Below are 20546 nucleotides of genomic sequence, written 5' to 3' on the forward strand. Positions count from 1 at the left end.
TCTTTTTCTTTCCCTATTGTATCCTAGTTTTATTATGTACATTTGCATCTGGTTAGAATGGTTAAAAATTGCTGTCTTAATTTATAACCGGATTCTGTGTTTCAATGATGCTGGTATCTTCCAGACATCCTTGGCCCCAGTAATCTCTGTTTCAGGTCCCACTGTGCTGTTTGGGTCAGGTGCAACAGATTCTGGGGGGAGGCAGAAGCCTTTCCTCTGGAACTGATATGTCAAGTCTGATCCAGTTTAGCAATGCTGTAGAACAGCAGCTACCCTATGCAGTTTCTGACCTCGAGACTGGCTGCTTATATTGCAAGCGTTCAGAAGGGTAGTGTTAACTCAGTGATAAGTTTTGTGCATCAATTTGATCACTGTTTTCCAGTTTTTCTGCAGACTACTTAATACTTTGTGACTTAAAAGTTGCATTGGCACAGGCCACACTTCTCTATATCAGACAAACCTTTTGGAGATAACTAAATTCCCTACATTCCCTACAGTCTCTGTGCACCATGATTTGGAGACAGATTATATGGCTTGTATGCAGAACTGGGGACCAATTGCTGATATCTACAAGGATACTAGATAGCAGGCCCTAGGAAGACTTTTGTTTGCCTGAGACCATAAATAGCCACTGTTAGTCTTGGTTCATGATACTGTGTTAAATGGATGGATGGTTTGATTCAGTATAAGACAGTGTCATATATACATTTATCTTTGTATTTGAAATTCAGGCCACATAGTCTGGAAAACCCACCAGAACCAGTTCCTGGGGTGGGTTTCGCCCTTTTCAGACATTCTGCAACTGGAAAGAAGGTTGGGGAGCTAAGGGGATGGGGTCAAAGATGCAAGGAAACTGAAGGAAGGTTGCACATTAGACAATGAATTAAGAGACAGGAATCTGGGGAAAAGGTTGTGGAAGGGAAGGATACAATGAGGAAAATGGCAGAGGAGATGGGACATGTAGGAAGTGCAATACTTCCAAGGTTTCCCCTTGTATACTATCAATGATCCAATAGATAATATTGATAGCATCCCAGCATGGTGGAATAGCTCACCACACAGAGCATCATTGCTCCTGCAAAATAACTGTGGTGTCCCAGGGTGTCCAGCTTCCTCCCTTCCTTATTTAGAGATGTCAGCACTGAGCCTGACTTAGCTTTGGACGGCACCACCTTTACTACTAGGGAGCTGGGGAGGGATGGTGGTAGAAAAATCCCCTTTGGGATTTGGACTCTCATAACTGTTCTCAATGTTATGGGTTGAAGATAACTTCAAGGCTGGCTTTTCCCAAATGTCACCAGCAATCTGCATTATGCCATCCACTATTGGCAGCTTCGCTTGATACCACCTCGACAATGCCCAGCACTGGATCTTGTGCTCTCAGAAAATTGTGGACATATTCTATGCTGAGTGCTTTGTCCATGAGAACCAGCTGGTTGACATATCTGTAGTTCACCTCTGACATGGTTGCCCATTGCTTGGAACTCTCATGGAGTCATCTCGTGTGGTGTCCGGTTCGGAGTCCTCCCTGGATTCTCTCTCCAAGTCAGTGTCATAGGGAATCACCAGTGGGGCCAGTCTCAGCAAGGGAGTGAGACCAGCCAAGCTCTCCAGCATCCCCCTTAGTGGACTGTGCCCTCTGTTGGGACTCATGTATCCTCCTTGTCACTAGGCTACATATTTGTATTTGTAATTATATTTTTCATATTTTTTGGGGGGGGGAGGAAGAATAATGCATTTGATTTACGTTCTTTTCTGGATGCATTTCCATTATGATTATAGATCTACCATGCATTTGCAATCATTACTAATAAATCAGTTTACTGTTTCATTCTGTCACCGTGTCATGCATTGAATGAGAAGAATTGTATACAAACACGTTGTAATGGTTTTAGAACTATATTTGAAATAATTATTGGTTTATAGTATTATTACATGTTGAAAGTGGAGCTCTTCTCAAAGCTTCAAGAGTAAGACAGTTGATCATTATTACCAGTGATGTGGATGTTATAAATACGCCACTGTTTACTATAGTGTTTTATTGAGTCTCAGAAAGTCAAAACTGATTTGAAATAATGTCTGACAGTAAGGGCTTTGAAGTTTTGCTGCAGCATGTGCACATTTAGGCTTTCTTTTATGTCTGATTTTTACCATAAGAAACAAAACACAAATGGCATGAATGTATTCTTCATAGCTGTGTGTCAAAGAAAGTTATGCATAGGTAACCTAAAAACTCCCCTATATGCAGGCCATTTGAAGGTCACGTATTATTCAGACAAGATAGAACTGAGCTTGCTCGTTTATTGAAGGTCATGAGACTGGAGATTGTAGTGGGTGAGAAAGAGAAGGGGAGGGAGAGAACCTACCCTTGATAGGATCAAGATGACTTTTATTTGGTCAGAAGGCTTTGCCTGTGATAGCACACTTGTTCTTCATCAGTAGTCAAGGATTCCTTCCATTCCAAAACAGATTGATTACTCTGTGGACAAATGTTAATTGTTTTCATCACGTCTTCTAATCACAGAAACATTATTTTCAACTTTTTTTAAAAAAACAGCGGCTCACCTTGTTTTTGTTAAGAGTTGTGGAGTTCTTCCTCTTATCATATTTTAACAGTTTTTTTCCTCTTAGCCGTGTTTTTCTGAGTATGTCCCCTGATGCCTTAATAGTAGACATGAATGGTCTCACGACCAAACAAGTTGTACAATGTGATAATCATATGTACAAGTCATTCAATATGCTTTTAGAGACAGTAGTTATTTATTACATTTTCACTTCTCTTCCCAAAATTCTAGAAGCAGCATAACTTTTTTCAGTCATGAGTTTCATTCATGAGGTTGCTATTAAAAATGATTCGGGGATTTTGAAAACTTGGCACGGGGACTGTTCAGAGCAAAATCTGTGGCCCTTTCCCCACTTCAAAAGTGAAAGTGGAGGGGACCCCTGCTCCATGTTCGGCGCGTGGTTTCAAAAAGGTGTACTTCCGACCAGGATCTGAAATGACGCGCGCTGAGGGGTAAGAGGAGCGACAGAATCGGGGTGACTGCGTTGTTGCTGTGTTGTCACTGCTGGTGTAGTGGGGAGTGCTGCAGGACCCTGGGGTATTTGCCGTGAGGAGCGCACATCTAATGGTGGGTGGGGAATCGACCTGTGATCAGAAATTGACAAAAAGTCCCAATAGATCCATTCAGTAAAAGTGAATATTTCAGAAACTAACAGAGTCCAATATGGTCATGTAAAAAAGTGAATGCAAGCTTTGTACAGGACTCCTATTTTTAGATGGTAATGAAGATGGCAACCTGCTTTGGAACATTATTTTGTTTTCTGTGTGCTGTGATTCTTCTTGGGTATTTAAGAGTATAACATAAGAAAATAGAAAACTATGATATGTGCTACCATTTTGAATTGTATGCTAATCTATGCCAATAAAGACATCTCTGTCTGTCTGTACTAAACAGTACTCCATATACCACTTCAGTATTAGGTGCTCCAACTTCTCTTCTGAAAAGAATATTATTTAGTACATAAGTTAAAGTAGCAAAGGCTTAATAGTACAGTAACAAACACATCTCTTTTCATGGAATCAGCAGGGTATAATGGTTAAGACAGATTCCCCATTCTTCCACATGAGCAGTGGACTCTTAATCTGATGAACCAGGTTTGTTTCCCTGCTCCTACACATGAAGCCTGCTGGGGTATCTTAGGCTAGTCATGGTTCTCTTTGAACTTTCTCAACCCCACCTATCTCATAAGATGTCTGTTGTGGAGAGGGGATGAAAAGGCACTTGTAAGCCACTTTGAGACTCTCAGACTCTGTAACTTGAAGGTTAAGTAGCCTTTATTGGTAGATACATGGGTAAGAGGGAAAAGGGAGGTTCTGCCAGAACCTTCAAACAACCCTAGTATATCAAACCCCATTGTTCCTCCCCCCTCCCTAGCCCGTAATACTATCCCACACTGCACAGCCTTTGCACAGAAGGCACAAAGAGCAGGAATGCAGATGAACCCAAGGTCAGAAGATTGAGATAAAGTATTTTGCTGTGAGAGCCTCTTCTTGGGAAAACAAAAGTATTTTGGTCAATTCTGTGGAGCTCACTTCCCACCTGCGGCTCCTCTGCTGGTTGCCAGGCTCCAGTCTGACAATTGTCTGCTTTTTTTGTGGCTTTACCACAAAATCATTATCATTATATACTACATACGATAGCAACATAGCATATTCATCATTTGCCTTTTTCAAAAAAGAAAAAAGTCATTAGTAAAATAAAATAAAAATTTCAAGAGAAGCATATAGCATTTTGCATACTATATTAAAGGATAGTTGTATGATTTTGAGTTATGACTGAAAGTAAACAGGCATCTAATGTAGTTTGTTCAATGCATGGAAAATACAACACAGGTAATTTGACTGTCTGCAATCTTGCTGAAGCTGTTGTTAAACTGCTGTTGTTAAATTATAGTTCTCTCTTCCTTTTACCCCATTAACTGAAAACCTGAACTCTATCAATCTCTCAAACGGAATTTAGGATCTCCCTTTTCCTCTTGCACAACATTTATTTCCAATGGTTTAATCTCACAGTTAGATTCGATTGTCATATAGAAAGGGCAGGCTGTATGTACTTTGGGGTTTTTTTGTCTTACTGATCATAGGGAACTGTAATCTGTGTTGGAAGATGGGCTTTAATCTGTGTTGGAAGTATAAAACTACTTTGAATTTTATGATGAGGTTGAATAGTAGAATTTTAGAAGAAATACTGATTATTAATTTTAAGGATGGAAAATGAGACCATTGTCCTTTAAGAAGTATGAATACAAAATACTGTCTGTATGTATATTTCATGTATTCAATTCGCTTCTATATTTTTTATCCTCTAGCACCATTATGAATACTTTGTATGTATGCATTCTAGTTCTCGCTTTTTTACTTGTGGCCTCTTTAAGTCTACTTTGGATGTCATTGGTGCTATCATTATTTGCCACATTTTATATGCTAGGCCCATATGCTAGACACATTTTATATGCTAGACCCATGAACCAGAATGACCCTCTTTTCATGTGTGGAATGTTGGCAAATATGGGTGTGAGAAGGACACATTCTTCATTGTGTAGTTTTTTTTAACAAATATCTTTAGGTTAGGTAACCATGAGGGGTTTTTTTTCTGATTTTTCCTTTCTGCAACTTGATGGTCATTTGAATGCTTATTGATGTCCCTTTGAAAGTGTACTTTAGCAGAATGTATAGTTTTCTGATTTCTGTCTTACCCAAACACAATTCTTCATTTGTCACAGCACAATATATGGAAATATATAGTAGTAGAACTGTCTAAATATTTTCTGATGTACATATTCCATTATGACAGATGAAATGAATGCTACAGTGATTTGTTTGCATTATCAATGGGAAAATGGCCAGATTATCTTTATACATATTCATTGTCATTTAGGTTTGATTTTTTTTTAATCAGCTGCTCTGATTAACAAGTCTTCTTTAAAAATTAAAACTGTATTGAGAATCAGCAATCTCATGGCTTCTACATTCTGCAGTTCATTTACTCTTATAATTTTTGTCAGAAACTCAGAAAAAAAGTGTCCCAGCTAAAATATTTTATTTGGAACTTACGTAAAATATCAAAATAAAGCCCAACATTGTTCATTTTTATAGGGATAAGGACTTGAAATTTTGGCAGGGCACAAGAGAGACATCTTTTTAAACTGATGATATCATAGAAGAGGACAAATTATAATGTTCTATTGGTAATTGATGGTTATTTGTTGATTCTTCTATTATCTGGCCAAAGCTCATAAAAGTAATAAAAGCTGGTAATTGTTAAAATTAAATTATTTGTTTTATTGTGTAACAAGTATTTTAATGTTGCCTATTGCAACTTACAGCTTCTTAATTTTGTCTCTCTACTGAAAGGATATAATTAGTAAATTGGCTTTCCTACTAAAATATTACTTGGGGAAAAATACACAAGCTGTGTTGTCTTTCTGAAAGCGCTTATACAGTGTTGGAGCTATAACTTGCTTATAGGTTCTACTTTAATCTTTCTTATGATAAAATGACAATATGCATAAATTTTGTCATATTTGGGGGACTGAGCCCTTTATCTATTTGGTGATTTAAAACTGTGTTACAAGGAACTTTGAAGTTCCTTAAATAGATGGGCAGACTTGGCTGAAACCTTTCTCTGCAATGCAAACTACAGGAAAGTGTTTGGTGCATTCTGTGGTAAATTATGTACATATTTTTGGACAAAGACAACACACATAGAAGGGGAGAAGGACTGAGCATGCTGTTCCCACTCCTTATATGCATGTTTGTTTTGTTAGGAGACTATATGCATGTACAGTCTGTACACATGTAGATGTTGTCCTGTCTCCTATGATCAGAAGCACTTAATCAAGAATGTTTCTGATTATGTGGATGATAGATGTCATTTTTGTTAATACGATCACAGCTTTAGAATATATTGCTGCAGAAAATATTCCCTCCTACCCAAGAAAGGTGATAAACAAAGCTCTGTTATGCCTAATAGTGTTTATCTATTGTTAGCCACTCTAAGATCGATTCCCCACTTCAAAAATGAAAGTAGATACAAACCAGTTTGGTAAGATTCGGGACCATTTGAACACTGTTTCATGGTCCCCACTGCAGCTTCTGCCCCCTTGTTCCCAGAAATGCAGCATCTATGCAGGAGTCCCCACTGTCAGCGGATCAAATGCGCGATCTGCTCAGGGGCAATCCTGATTGGCTGCTGCGTTGTGCTGGGGTGGGTGGGAATTTTTGTTACTTTCAAACTGATGGATCCACGTCTGCATGAGCATGTGCAGAACGACTCTACGCGGAGACGAAGAAACAGGCGATTAAAACAAAGCCCTGTTTCCGCACACCTCCATGTACTCGGATCCACATAGATACGACGTGTAGCACTGCTTTGTATTGCCTTCTACTCAGTCAATCAGTCAAAACCGGCCCCATGTTGCTTTGTATCCATGTGGATCTCTGGTCCACGAAATTAAAAAAAGGGCTGCATGTGCATCGTGCACAGCCCACTGCATCCGGATTGGATGGGAGGCTCCATATCACTCGCAAGGGCAGGTAGTTCGAATATGGATTCACCCCCCCCCCCCAAAACTTCCCCACTGCTCCAGATTGCCCACGCATTTTTCGAAAAGGTCTACTTTCTTCCAGGTTCTAAAATAACACATGCTGGGGGGGGGGGGGGAGTGCCAGAAACAGTGTGAATGTGCATTCGGCGCTGGTGAAGTGGGCAGTACTGCAGGAAACCTGGATATTTGGAGTGACAAGCACACATCTAATCATGATTTGAAAATCGACCTAAGCCTGGCTTTGTCAGGAAAGGATGGGGTAAAAATCAATCAAACGAACAAACGGTAGACCTGTTTCTCAGATTGTTGGGTATAGCATTGTCTGGGGGCAGGAATTATTATACCTGGGTCTGTGATGTTTCGAAATCACCAGCCTAGATACTATTTCTTAAAAAGGTAGCTTTAATTTGCCTTGAGGTGCGCTTACCTTAGCGTTACACTGCAATATAGGGGGAAAGTGTTGCAACCCGCTTCCTACTTCTTCTCCAGTCAGTCTCCTCTTATTTCCCCTTTCTTCTCATATATCTCCAGCTTCATACCTGGTGCTTCAGCTAAGCTCCACCTTTCTTTTCTTTGTTTCCCAGCCAGCCTTTGTTGTCTATAGCCATGCCCTGCCTTAAACCACCAGGGCCTAGAGGCATTGCGTTCTCCTCCAGGCTTTCTCCTTGCCTTCACACCTTCTGGGCCTTCCTGGAGCAAGGTGCCAAAGCTGCCCTGTTGCTGTGGCTACTCTGACCACCTGTGGCCTTCCCTGGTCCAATCCTGCTTCACCTAAGTGAGCCTTGCTGTTGGGTTCAAGGCTGTGTCCTGCCCCATCAGGTGGGTCATTGCTAGGTATCCCAGCACACTGGGTCTTCTTCTGTCCCCTGATTGTACTAAGGTACATTTTTTGTGAGATGGGTATAAATTATGTGTTCTGCTTATGACGAGTAATACTTTATCAGGTAAAATGGACTTTGGCTCATGAAAGTTATGCCACAACAAATTTATTAGGCTGTAAGATGCCCCAAAGTGTTAGGTGGGAGCTTGGCATCAAGTAGGGAAGCACCAGGGAGATGGGGGATGCACAGGCTGATGGAAAATTACTTTCACTTTTCCTAGGTAATTAAGTAGAGGCACCCAAGGCAAGGCGGCTTTATTTCAGTCTTCTGACCTTGAGTCCATCCAGCATTCCTGTCTTTCATGTCTTCTGTAGTGTGGGACAGTCAGGGAAATGGGAAGGGGGGAGGTGAACAGGGGTTGATATATTGGGTTTTTTGAATGTGCCAACAGAATTTACTTTTTCCCTCATCCGCTGATGTCTGCCAATAAAGACTTCTAAAACTTCAAGCTGCAGAGTCTGATTTGAGTACAGATCCGGGGCTTGACATGAAGACACTTGGATACCAATTTAGTTGCACCTTGATCTGCTAAGGTCATATTGTTTTGTGAGCTGCTTCTGGACTGATGACTGTATTCATGTGAGAGGGGAATCTCAGGCTCATGTTCTGTTGCTGAGATGTGGAAATTATATGATCACAATAATCACAAATTATATGATCACAATAATCGCAACTTAACAGAGGCCATTTCCGCACGGCCGCGGTAAGGGTTGGGTCGGTGTACATGATGCCGACCCAACCCCTCTGGGACCGTTCGCATGAACGGTCCCAGAACCTGCCGGGACGACGGCGCCGTGCTGCACCGTTGTCCAGTTGACCTACCTGCTCTGCGGCCCTCCAGCACGTCACTGAGGCCAGGAGACACGCCCCCTGCCCTGCGCGACTGCTCCGGCATCGCAGGGCAGAACGGAAGTGTCCCTGAGCCTCAACCAATGAGAAAGTATTGCCGGAGGGCATAGAGCAGGTAGAGTTGACTGAACATGGGGGGAAGGAAGACACCTTTGAGCCGCTACCGTTAGCACGACAGCTGACTTCGAAGCTGCTGTTTTCCGTAAATCTGTTTCGAGGAGCGAGGTAGAGGCAACGGCAGCTTCCGATACCGCTCAGGCGAGAACAAGGCTCCTAGGGGCCAGCGTTTTAGGTCCCAGGCCGCTTCATCAAACCTGTCTTGCGGAAAGGGCCAGAGTTTCTGTTAATTTTAATAAAGGAGTTTTCCAGGGAACCCAACAGATGTTAGATGGGACTCAATCCACCCTTGCTTGAAATTGTTTGTAAACCATTAGGATCCCTTGTGACAACTGGTTTATTTTATCATCGGTTACCAAGAGACAATTCCAAGCTCTATAGATAATATACATTGGTCTGTAATATATAGAACTTTCCCTCTTTTTTGTTCTTCCAGTCAAATGTAAAGGGAAAACAACTTTTTTTCATTTTTAGTACAGATATTACATTGAATACAATGGAGGCTGCAAGGATTGTGCATAAATACTGGGGGGGGGGGGCTCTCCCCAATACTATTTTCTAAGCCTTGAAAAAACCCAGTCATAGGCTGAGTATCTATTGATGGCAGCTGAAATGAGGGGTGAAAGGGGGAAAATGGCCCTTTTCTACTTTCAGTATATCTCCAATGACAGAGGAGGCAGGAGTGATTTTTGCCTCCTGTTCCTTGTCTCTGACCCATATGGATATTAGTTCATGCAGGCCTTGCAATAATGGAAGCTAATTTTTACAGGGTCATTTTAGACTGCTGTGGGGCGGGCCATGCAACAAAGGTACACAACTGTCAGTGTCTTCCAATGAAGAACACTGGATACAACTAATTATAATGCTGAAGAATTGTGGGAACTATGCCACCTCAAAGTCTTCATTTTTTTCAACTCTTCAAAACATTTTCATTTTATATACTGTAGATCTACATTAATTGTTTCTCTCCTCCCCTTCCCCAATAGATTCAACTTGCATGGAAAAGCTACTTTCGAAAGACTGGAAGGAGAAAATGGAAAGATTAAACTCGAGTGAACTCCTTGGAGAAATCAAAGGTACCAAATAACACAGACACATTTTAATTTGGAAAGCAGCCTTTAAACATATTTTAAAATAATGCAAAAGTCTCCAATTGATGTACCATCTGAACTCTCAAGAATATTAATGTAAATTCTGTTCTTATAGTGAATCAAATGTCTTCAGTGAGGAAGCTACTCACGTGTTTGGGAGTATGTCAAGGTGTGTCTTATTTTGTGGACCAGATCTGTTTTGAAATCACTGAACAATACAAATAATGTTTTAGCTTAAGTCTGCTATCTTGTTCATTTTGGCTGGCAGAGACTGTTGCTGGAGCAGCAGCATAAGATGTGTACACTTGAGAACAATCTCCTTTGATAAACACGGCAATGAGGAACCACAATTATTCTAGCAGAAAGTTCCCTTCATTTCCTTAGGATCTTTCTCATGCTTCCAATTGTAAACCAGAATATGTAGTCAGGAATCAGAGTATCTGTGTGATTCCTAGATACTTCCTTAGGTTACAGTTCTGAAGGCCCTTCAGAATAATTCCAGCAGTCTTCCATAAGAGATTCTGAACAGAAATCCTTTGTTAGGTGTATTTGGAAACTAGGAAATTTAAGTATCTTGATTTGATTTGATTTTTTAAATTTTTGTTTAGTGACATCATTTGCTCCCTCAATAAGAATTATTACTGATAATTTGGAACAGTTCAGTGAAGTAAGAAGAAAACAGGTTAAGCTATTAGGAAAAAAGAATGCTGATTGTAAGGAAGAGAGGTGTGGATCTCTGAGGAAGAGCTGATCTTTGCACTGACTGTTACTGGGGAGTTGTTTACTTTAGCAGGAAGGCGTTGTTCTTGAGGATAAATGAAGCACACACTCTCCCTTTGAAAAAGTGTCCTTCTGTTTGAAGACTGGCATCTCAGTTATGGGGAAGGGTGCCAGGAAAAAAAGGAAAAAGCCGTCATGCCAGCACCACATGTTTGCAATGCTATCCATGTTTGCTCGAAATATATTTCAAATAGATTTTTTAAAGTTACCTGTGCAAAACATGCATTTTTGTCTTAATATGGGGATTTAATAGTTGTAACTTCTAAAATTTTGTGTGACAATATTTTTATTATAGTGTTAATAAGGCAAAAGTTAGAAATGAAATGTTTAATTTTTTTGGCATATTTCTTTGTTTACAGTTACTCCTACGTTGTATAGAAATGTGCCACTTAATATTCCGCAGGAATTGGTTCTTAAGCAGGCCCAGTGGAAATGAATGGCAGCTGCAAGTTCTTTTATTTAAATGTATACGTCTGTATTTTATCTGTCCTCCTTGCAGAGGTCTTCCCTGATTATTGTGCCCATGGACATAAATCTGGGCCAGATCCATGAGAAATAGAGATCTACCTAATTAAATCTTGATCATAGTTTTAAGTTTGGTTGAGTGGGAATTGCATGACTACAAGCAATTGTGATAATCCAAAAAGCTATAGAAGTAGTTTTGTTAGCTCACGGGGGGCAATAGGTTTATTTTCCTGCAACATCAATCTTTCATGCTGGTGGTCAACAACATGGTGCCCATGGGTACCATTAAACCCACAAGCACCTTTCTGGCACTCAGCAAGGTTTTTTTTAGAAACTGTTCAGAACCAGATAAGGCTTTTCTGGCTGGCTATACTTCTTTTGTCAGTCACTGTGGTTGGCTCTCCATCCTGTGGCAGCAATTTTTTAGTTGTGTCCACCATCCTGTGGCAGCCATTTTCAGAATTCTAAAGGTGTCTGCATTTCAAAAAAGGTTGGAGACCTATGCCTCATGCCATGCGACAAACTGAGTAGGCTTCTCAAAGCAATGAGATATGGTTTGAGTCAGTTGTTCTGCGGTAAAGCTTAAAAATTCAGCTGGGCAGGCATGAACATTTTGACTGAGTTTATGCAAGTCACTGAATTGTACCCAATATTAACTAATAGAAAGTAGTTTCTGTAGAACTATCCCTGTAATTATATATTCAAAATCATAAAACAGGTTTGTTTATATTTCTTTAAAAAGGAAAAATAAAAAAGGCTCCTGTCTCCTAACATAATTTGGACTACTCAGGTGTTTGCCTCCATTTTTCATCTTCCTAGATACCCTCTTCCAATCAAAGGTCGGAAGGGAAGATGTCATATATCACTGTAAATAGCTTGTTTTTCGTTTTCTTGTTTCATGTTGCTGCTGTCCCAGGGAAATAGCCTGCAACCGTTTCTCTCAATACACAGGACTTTCAAGATCAAAGATGCAAGGTCAATCATTAAGTGACACAAGCTGTTGGGCTATCTCCAAGAGACAGGATTGTTCTAACAAATCTGTAGATGAATGGCTTCTGGGCCACTATTTACTGTGTTAAGTGTTCTGTCTTCCATTTCTGGAGAAGGACACTACTGGAACACAATCTGTATTTATAGGCGTTGTAGCTTAAATGTCACATGTAGCCTTCCTTTGTACAGTGTGCTCTATTTTGGGATAGACATTGACTGATGTGAATAGCTTTGCCACTGCAAAAATGTGCTTGCATTGTATGGATCTGTTACTTGAGTACAGTCTTTTAATTGCCCCTATACTTTACAGTAATTTTCATTTATATTAATGGGCCTTCCTTTTAAAAATGGTCTATGTTTTGTGTATGTAATTTCACTAAAAGTGAGACTTATGGTGGTTTCTAGACTTTTACAGCTTGACAGATAGGACCTGCTCATCCACTCAGTGAGAGATTATTGTGCGTATTCCTTGATCCATATCAGGTTTCATGCTGATGGCTTGTGATAGGAATAGTTTCATCTTTTTCAGTAGCTAAGGGGAGGAGAACTATGAGGAACAATGCTACATATATTACAGTAATATGAATGTTGTGATATATTCTGGTAAAGTGTTGCCTGCTATTTTTTAGAAGAAGGTTTAAAAACTGTTCTGTGTGTATGAAAAATTCAGATGGAGAAAAGGAGTCAAAAGATCAGCATGTATGACACTAGAACGCACAGATATTGTTGTCAGCTATTGACATTGTACTTGGAGGAGTCTGAGAGGAGAGGAGAGAAATTGGGGGATTATCTGCACAATGGAATCATACTACTTCCAGGGGAAACCACTCTAGGAATTAAAGGAATCATTTCTGGTGATTCTTAGAGTATGCTGACGTAACTGTGTTTTCTCTGGGACTGATGTAACAATTTTTCCAACAGCAGTTTTTTTCTCATACTAACAACAGAGCAATCGCAGTAAATGGGAGCTGGAGGTAGGCAATTCTCCCCAAGAACCCGGCTTCCTAAGTTAGAGACTATGTGAGCTATGGAAAGCTGTAGCTATTACCGTATTAGTTTTTTAATGGTTTATCAAAAATACATTGAGATTATTTTTCTAATAGCGCTGACATTCCTTTACACATAATATCAGTGTATACAGCAGCCTCCTTTATAAATTCATACGGCTTGTATATCACAGGAGCACCCATAGGTTTTTAATTATGCCACTTTGTACGGCTGTAGACATTTCAAAGCACTACTTTGTGCTCTCTGTTATAAACATCTTTTACTTCTTTTGAAGTCTACATGATATACATATGAGCAATTAAAAACACAGGAATGGAGATACAAGGGTTTTTTCTCTTAATTAAAACTCAAACAAAAACTACAAGCAAAAATTCCATTCTCTGTGATTAAGGTCTAAAGTGTTAGGATACATTAGAATTCTTGTTAACTGCTAGGGTTTTAAACTATCCATATATAGGAAAAGATGAGTAGGTTCCAATGTCAGAAATCAGTGTAAATATGGAACAAAAGAAAACCCCTAACACTTGTAGGCAATAGCATTTTTACAGTTGAACATTACTTAGGGCAAGAACAAGTACACAGTTATTTATATGTGAATTGCAAATCTGTTGCTAATGTATTGTAACAAAATAAAACAGAAATCCAGTGGGACCCAAAATTCATTTGTGATCATAGAAATGGATCACAGAAGTGAATTACAGAAGAGATTTGTAACTGACAAAAGCTCTCATTGAAATAAATGATGTTAGTCTTTATGGTGCCATTGGACTTTTATTATTTCAATTTTAAAGCTTGACTTGATGGTGAGCTGTTTAGGTACTTCCATGTGATATATACTGAATAAATATACTTCGGTACTAGGATGCTTTGGGTATTTTCATTTTATAAGAAACTTGTAATATGTATGAAGACACAACTTTGATTTCAGGGTTTTATGTATTTATTGCAACTTTCCTGGAAAAAAAATATGGTTTTCAGGTTTCATAATGTTTACATTGATCTTTAGTGCTGACCTAAAGTGTTGTACACTTATTAGTTTGGAAACTTCCAAGAATTTCAGAATTCAGTTAATGTATTTCTATATGCATTCTACACAGCAAGCTGTTTGTATGAAGTGTCTTCTATATCGTTAAAGATATTTTTTATCCCACCAATGTAGTCCCATGACATTGTATTAGGAAAAGTTCTACACTTATACTTAAATTCCATTGAGCACCAACAATTATTCCATAAACAGCAAAGTAGTTATGTCTTCACATAAAAAAATACCTCAGGTGGGGAAGTGGGGACAGGCTGCTGCTCTCAGATGATCTGGAAACTTGGTGAACATGAAAGGGGAGGGGTCAAGACCCAGGTAAGATGTCAGCTCTTTCCTGGCTGTTGCCCTGAGATTATGGGGTGGACAGGGAGAAGGCAGTATGGTGGGAGTCCTTGACTTGTTGTGCTGCTAACCGTATGCTTGTGCATTTTCGTTTTTAGGCACACAGTAATTTTTTTCACTCTTCAAGCAGCCAGAACTATTTTTATTTTTGAAAGTTACCAGTCGCTGCTGCATTTCCCACCCTAGACTTATATGCGAGTCAATACGTTTTCTCAGTTTTTTGAGGTAAAATTAGGTGCCTTGACTTATATGCGGGTTGACTTATACACGAGTATATACGCTAATCAATTCTTCAGGTAAGTATACCCTAACTTGCTGTTGTTGGCTAGCATGTATTAATGTGGGCATAACAGTTCTTACCAAGCTGTTGAACAAAATAATACTGTTATCAGCTTTTAGAGTGTCGTTTTATAGCTTGAACTAAGTGATCAGCTAGCTTGCTTATGTTTAGAACAAATTGTAATACCTATTAAGATTTGTTTAAATAGGTTTCCATCACAACAGGTGCACAATTATTTTATGAGTAAAATATTATAAGCTTTCTAAATTAGCCAGGGCAAAATGCAAGTTGCCTGATTAAATAATCAAACCTGATGCTTAAAATGCACCTGATTTCCACAGGAATTTTAAGATGCAAAATTCTAATTTGTCTGATGCAGTTTTTCCTCCACTCTGTGGAAACTGATTGTTTGTAGCAAGCGAGCGACAGCTTCCAGAATAACTGGTTTGGTGTGTTTTACATAATTTGCCTTACATTATACAAGAAAAAAACAACACTAAAAAGCTTCTAATAATAGGTTGTACTGGTGGAGACATTAGAGTGTATGTTAAAATATGGGCACATCATGCAAAATGACTTGATAGTATTCTTCATTAAGTTATGATGGAGATCATACTTAGGAAACACAGTGCTGGTTAATGCAGGTGTAATGCCACTCTGTACACTTTAGACATTGTATGGTATAAAATATAGATCTTCAGTTAATGAACTCTCCATCCACTAAGTGTAAGATCTATTGTATAATTACAGTTCAGATGTTCTCTGTGTTCTGGGCTCCCAAGTCCATGAGATCACAGGGTACCTGGTTCTGGATGGGGTTATATTGCTCCAGACTGGGTGCATATGCTGAAATGAAGATGTTCCAGATGCTGGAATTCATGTTCCAGATGCTGGAATTCATGTATCATGTGATGGGTAGTCTGTTAGCCAGTATATCTGGCTGGATGCACATCACAGTGGTTCTTAAGGAACTGCACTGGCTTCTGATTAGCTCCCAGGCCTAATTCATGGTGTTGATGTTGACATACAGAGCCCCAAGTGTCTTGGGCTGCCTACCTGAAGGAGTGCCTATGCCTGTATGTATCTGCCCAGGCACTGAGGTCATAGGGGGAGGCACTCCTAGTTGTATCTCTCCCTGCCAAAGGGTGTGTATGTGTGTGTGGGGAGTGGAGGCATGTCGGAGGCCTTTCTCTGTGATTGTACCCAGGCTCTGGAATAGTCTTCCTTTGGAGATTAGCCATATGCCTACCCTTTATGGCAAAGGCACATGACAAAGACCTTTCTCTTCTCCCAGGCATTTGGCTAATTTCCCTGGATACCTTTATCTTCTCCCAGGCATTTGGCTAATTTCCCTCATCAGCTGGTCTAGGGTGGGGTGGGGTGAAGGAGTCAGTATTGGGTTATTTTAGGGCTATTTTTCTTGAAGTTTTAATGTTATATTTTATTGATTATGTTTTATTGTGATTTTTAATTACTTTTAACTTATGTAAGCCGCCTAGAGATGCTAGTATGAGGCAGCATATAAACACTTAAAAATAAATATGCAAATAAATATGCATGTTCTAGGGCACTTTGGGTGTACCAGTTTGAGTCATGCATCCTCTCTCTATGTGGGGAATGGGTTGCATAAATGGCATATATGTGAGGATGTATGCATCTCCATAGTCAGCCATATTAATAGTGCAATCCTATGCAAAGTTCCTTCAGTCTAAGCCCTTTGATTTCAATCGGTTATGAGCACAAGATTTGCTGTCATTTCACACTGTTATTGAAGGCTGATGTGATCCCATGAAAAGGGATCAGTAGCATAGATAAATTTGGTAGTTTTTTTCAGGTGTGTGGTGGTGGAGAGAAAACACTCTGACTCTGAAGTGCAGTAAACTGTGGCACCACTTATTGAAGTGGAAACCAGTTCATCCAGCTTCATTTGTAGTATACACAATTGTTCCTAAAGTTTTATTATTTATTGAATGTCTTACTTATTCATGAAGCAAATTTATCAAGTGTTTGCATTTTAAGCTTCTTTTGATTATTACTATTTTACCTGTCCATACAAATTGACATGGCCTGAATAAAGGGAGTCCTAATTTCCAAAGAAGTTGTTGGCATTGGTCAGCAAGAAATGCTTCCATGGTTGTGATATCCTAAAGGGAAAACAAATTACTGTCCATGGGGATAATCATATGATAATCGCAACACATTCTCATAAAATAATATTGAAGTTTCCCTAGCATTCATCTTTCAAATTATCTGCACAGGTTAAATACAGGTAACTTTTGTTTTCTAATTAGTGCCTGCTTGTCAATCAGCAGTTGCAAGTGAGATCTTGAATCTTTTAAAAGTCACAAAGTTTAGAGACTGAACCTGGAGGAACGCGATCCACAAAAATTACGTGTGGATCAAGAATGGAACAACCCCCCGCCCTCAAACTTGTAATGCTCTGTTCTGCTTCTGCATATGTTGAATTTAAACAATTGTGTTGATGCATCAGTAAAAGTAATTACTCATAACAATTAGGGTTCTTATTTTGGGCAACAATATATTTAAGCAGAAGTGAAATTAGATGCAATTTATATTAATTAAGGATAATATGAACATTATGTGAGTAGTTGACATTTCCATTATTTTGAAAGCATGCCATGGTATCTCAAGATACTTTTTAAACATGACTTTAAAACGCTATAGATTGACATGTGCCCCTAGAGTGTTCAGTGCTATAATAAAAGACTATACTCTGTTCTTAGTCTCTAAGTTTGAAAGCCATTTTATAAGCAGTTTTTGCTGTAGGTTGCAGTTAAGGGGTTTTATAGGTTATTTTATTGTTTATAAGAAAACTTTTTAGCTTTATATGGACCATTCATTCTTGTATAAAGGCATCAAAAGAGCTCTCTCTTTATCAGTGAAAAAGGCAACATTTACTAAAGCCATGGAATATCAGAAAGTGATGTCTTACCAATATTAACTAACTGATGCTTTCATGTTTTGCTTGGTAGCATTAAGGAAGCAGAAAGAAAAGTTTTAAGAGAATGAAAAGGTTGTAATTCTGTGCCCTTCATTCAATATTGTAGGATTATTAGAACAAGAGCAATCCTGAGAGGGACCAGCTGCATTCAGCCAGCGATAGCGCAGCAGCATGGCCATCTCCAAGATGACTGAGCAAAAAGCCAGTTCATGGACCTGGAATGGTGGCTTAGCAGTGCTGGCATGAAAAGGGTGGGGAAGGGCCCTGATGGACTGGATGGCAGCCATCCATCAGGGAGGTAGAGGAGAGGGGGAGGAGAGAGCTAGCGAAGCCAGCCCAGGAGTGGAGCTCCCATCTGCCTTTTGACCACTAGCAGAATGTTGGGAGACTGTCCAAGCCCAAGGGGGGGAAACAGTACCTCGGACAAAGGCACCCAGACCCCATTATGGTGAATCCTACCCCAGAGGTACCTGCCCCATCACACAGTTGTCAGTGGGTCTAGAAAGGAATTGTGTTGACATGAGGAGCACACTCGCAGCGAAATGGTTTGCTAGGCACTTATCAGCAGTTCCCATCCTGACCTGTGCTGCTGACAGGCTCCCATCCCCAAGATGGTCCCATGCTAAGGCAACACAGGCCATTTCAGAATTCACATGTGAATGGGTTCTCTGACCAAGGGAAGGGGATTTTCAAGTTTTGAACTCCTGCTTCTCTTGAGAGTATTCCAGGACATCGTTGTAACTGGATACGCTGCCAGGTGCCAGCCTGATGTACCAATCACTAACACTGCAGTAAAACCAGCCACCCAGGATAGCCCAAGGAATTACACATCGGATCACATGGTGATTCCCTTGACCATGCAGGCCCCAGGCCCCATCTGCCGAGAGTGGGTCCTCCAAACCTGGATGACACTGAGCCCTGAAATGGGCATGGGCTTCCCGGGCCTGGGCCTGGTGCTCTTCCTACACAGGCTGGCTGGATCAACCTCTTGGGTCCTTCCCCAGGCACAGTGCCAGTTGGCCATGTATGTGAGTAGGGGCCATCATGTGCTATTGTGGTGATTCATTGGCATTCCCTTAGCATATGCTAAAGTCAAGAGGGACTGTTGGAAGATCTTAGCAAGCAGAGGTTTGAAGTTGGTCCATGCAGTCAGTGGTTCCTGCTGTGCTACTCATGTTAACTCAGCCGCTGTGGAGGTAGTGACACCTCCTGGCAGGGGAGTGTTGTAGGCTCGCTTATGGGCCTATTTCCATATGGAACCATGCTGTTGCCCGCTTCCTGGTATTGTCTACCTACTCATGATGAGGCAACCATCTTGTTCACCCTGCTGCAAGGACGTAGGTAAGGGGGGGGGGTTCTCGGGTTCAACCCCCCCTTCATGTCCGAAGCTCCGCCCACCCGTTTGTGGGTTTTTAAAACATTTTTAGTGTTTTTCGGTTTTTGGCCTGCAGGGGACGCATTGTTTAGGCTAGCAGCATTTACAGGGATTGTTTGGGGGACTCTCCTGATGATACTACCCAGGTTTGGTGAGGTTTGGTTTAGGGGATTCAAAGTTATGGACTCCCAAAGGGGGTTCCCCCATCCTCCATTGTTTCCAATGGGAGCTAATAAAAGATGGGGGCTACACTTTGAGGATCCATAACTTTGGACACCCTGCACCAAACTTCACCAAACCTGGCAGGTATCATCATGAGAGTATCTTACTGATACCAGCCAGGTTTTGTGAAGTTTAGTCCAGGGAGTCCAAAGCTATGGACTCTCAAAGGGGGTGCCCCCATCCCCAATTGTTTCCAATGGGAGGTAATAGGAGATGGGGCTGCACCTTTGAGGTTCCATAACTTTGGACCCCCTGAACCAAACTTCACCAAACCTGGGTGGTATCATTAGGAGGGTCTCCTAAAGATACCCTAAAAGTTTGGTGCTGCTAGCTTAACAATTGCACCCCTGACAGCAGGCACCCCCCAAATTTCCCCAGATTCTCCTTTTAAATCCACCCCCTTCGGCATGGATTTAAAGGGAGAATCTGAGGTCCTCAGTTTAGAAGAAGAAGAAGAGTTTGGATTTATATCCCCTCTTTCTCTCCTGTAGGAGACTCAAAGGAGCTTACAATCTGTTTGAATTCCCCCCTCACAACAAACACCCTGTGAGGTGGGTGGGGCTGAGAGAGTTCTGAAAAGCTGTGACTAGCTCAAGGTCACTCAGCTGGTTTGTGTGGGAGTACACAGGCTAATCTGAATTCCCTATATAAGCCTTCACAGGTCAAGCGGCAGAGCACGGAATCAAACCTGGTTCCTCCAGATTAGAATGCACCTGCCCTTAACCACTACGCCACATTGAAAGTGATGCTGTTTCACGGTGGGGGATAATCCACCCCCAAACAGCATCACTTTCAATGTGGCGTAGTGGTAGTCCTCTTAGATCCTCTGAAGATGCCAGCCACAGATGCAGGCGAAACGTCAGGAGAGAATGTTGCTAGAACACGGCCATACAGCCCGGAAACCACACAGCACCTAAAGAATTATTGTTTATGGGTATACTGGAAAATAGTAGAACAGAACAAAAAAAGATTACTGTATGAAATAATAAGAGCTGTTCATGCAGTTATTGCGCTGGGATGGAAAGATAAGAAGAT

At 40.6% G+C, this 20546-nt stretch overlaps 1 protein-coding gene across 13 annotated transcripts in view; it reads left to right on the plus strand.

The window, feature by feature from the left end:
• Positions 1 to 20546, plus strand: part of SOX6 (SRY-box transcription factor 6) — a 583835-nt gene that overhangs the window by 334151 nt on the left and 229138 nt on the right. For all 13 annotated transcript variants that reach the window (XM_048485157.1, XM_048485158.1, XM_048485155.1 and 10 more), the window contains one exon: positions 9944 to 10033. In XM_048485157.1, coding sequence (XP_048341114.1) covers positions 9944 to 10033 — 90 coding nt within the window. The remainder of the gene's footprint in view (positions 1 to 9943; positions 10034 to 20546) is intronic.

The sequence above is a fragment of the Sphaerodactylus townsendi genome, linkage group LG02 (assembly GCF_021028975.2).
Source record: "Sphaerodactylus townsendi isolate TG3544 linkage group LG02, MPM_Stown_v2.3, whole genome shotgun sequence".
NCBI classification, from domain to species: domain Eukaryota; kingdom Metazoa; phylum Chordata; class Lepidosauria; order Squamata; family Sphaerodactylidae; genus Sphaerodactylus; species Sphaerodactylus townsendi.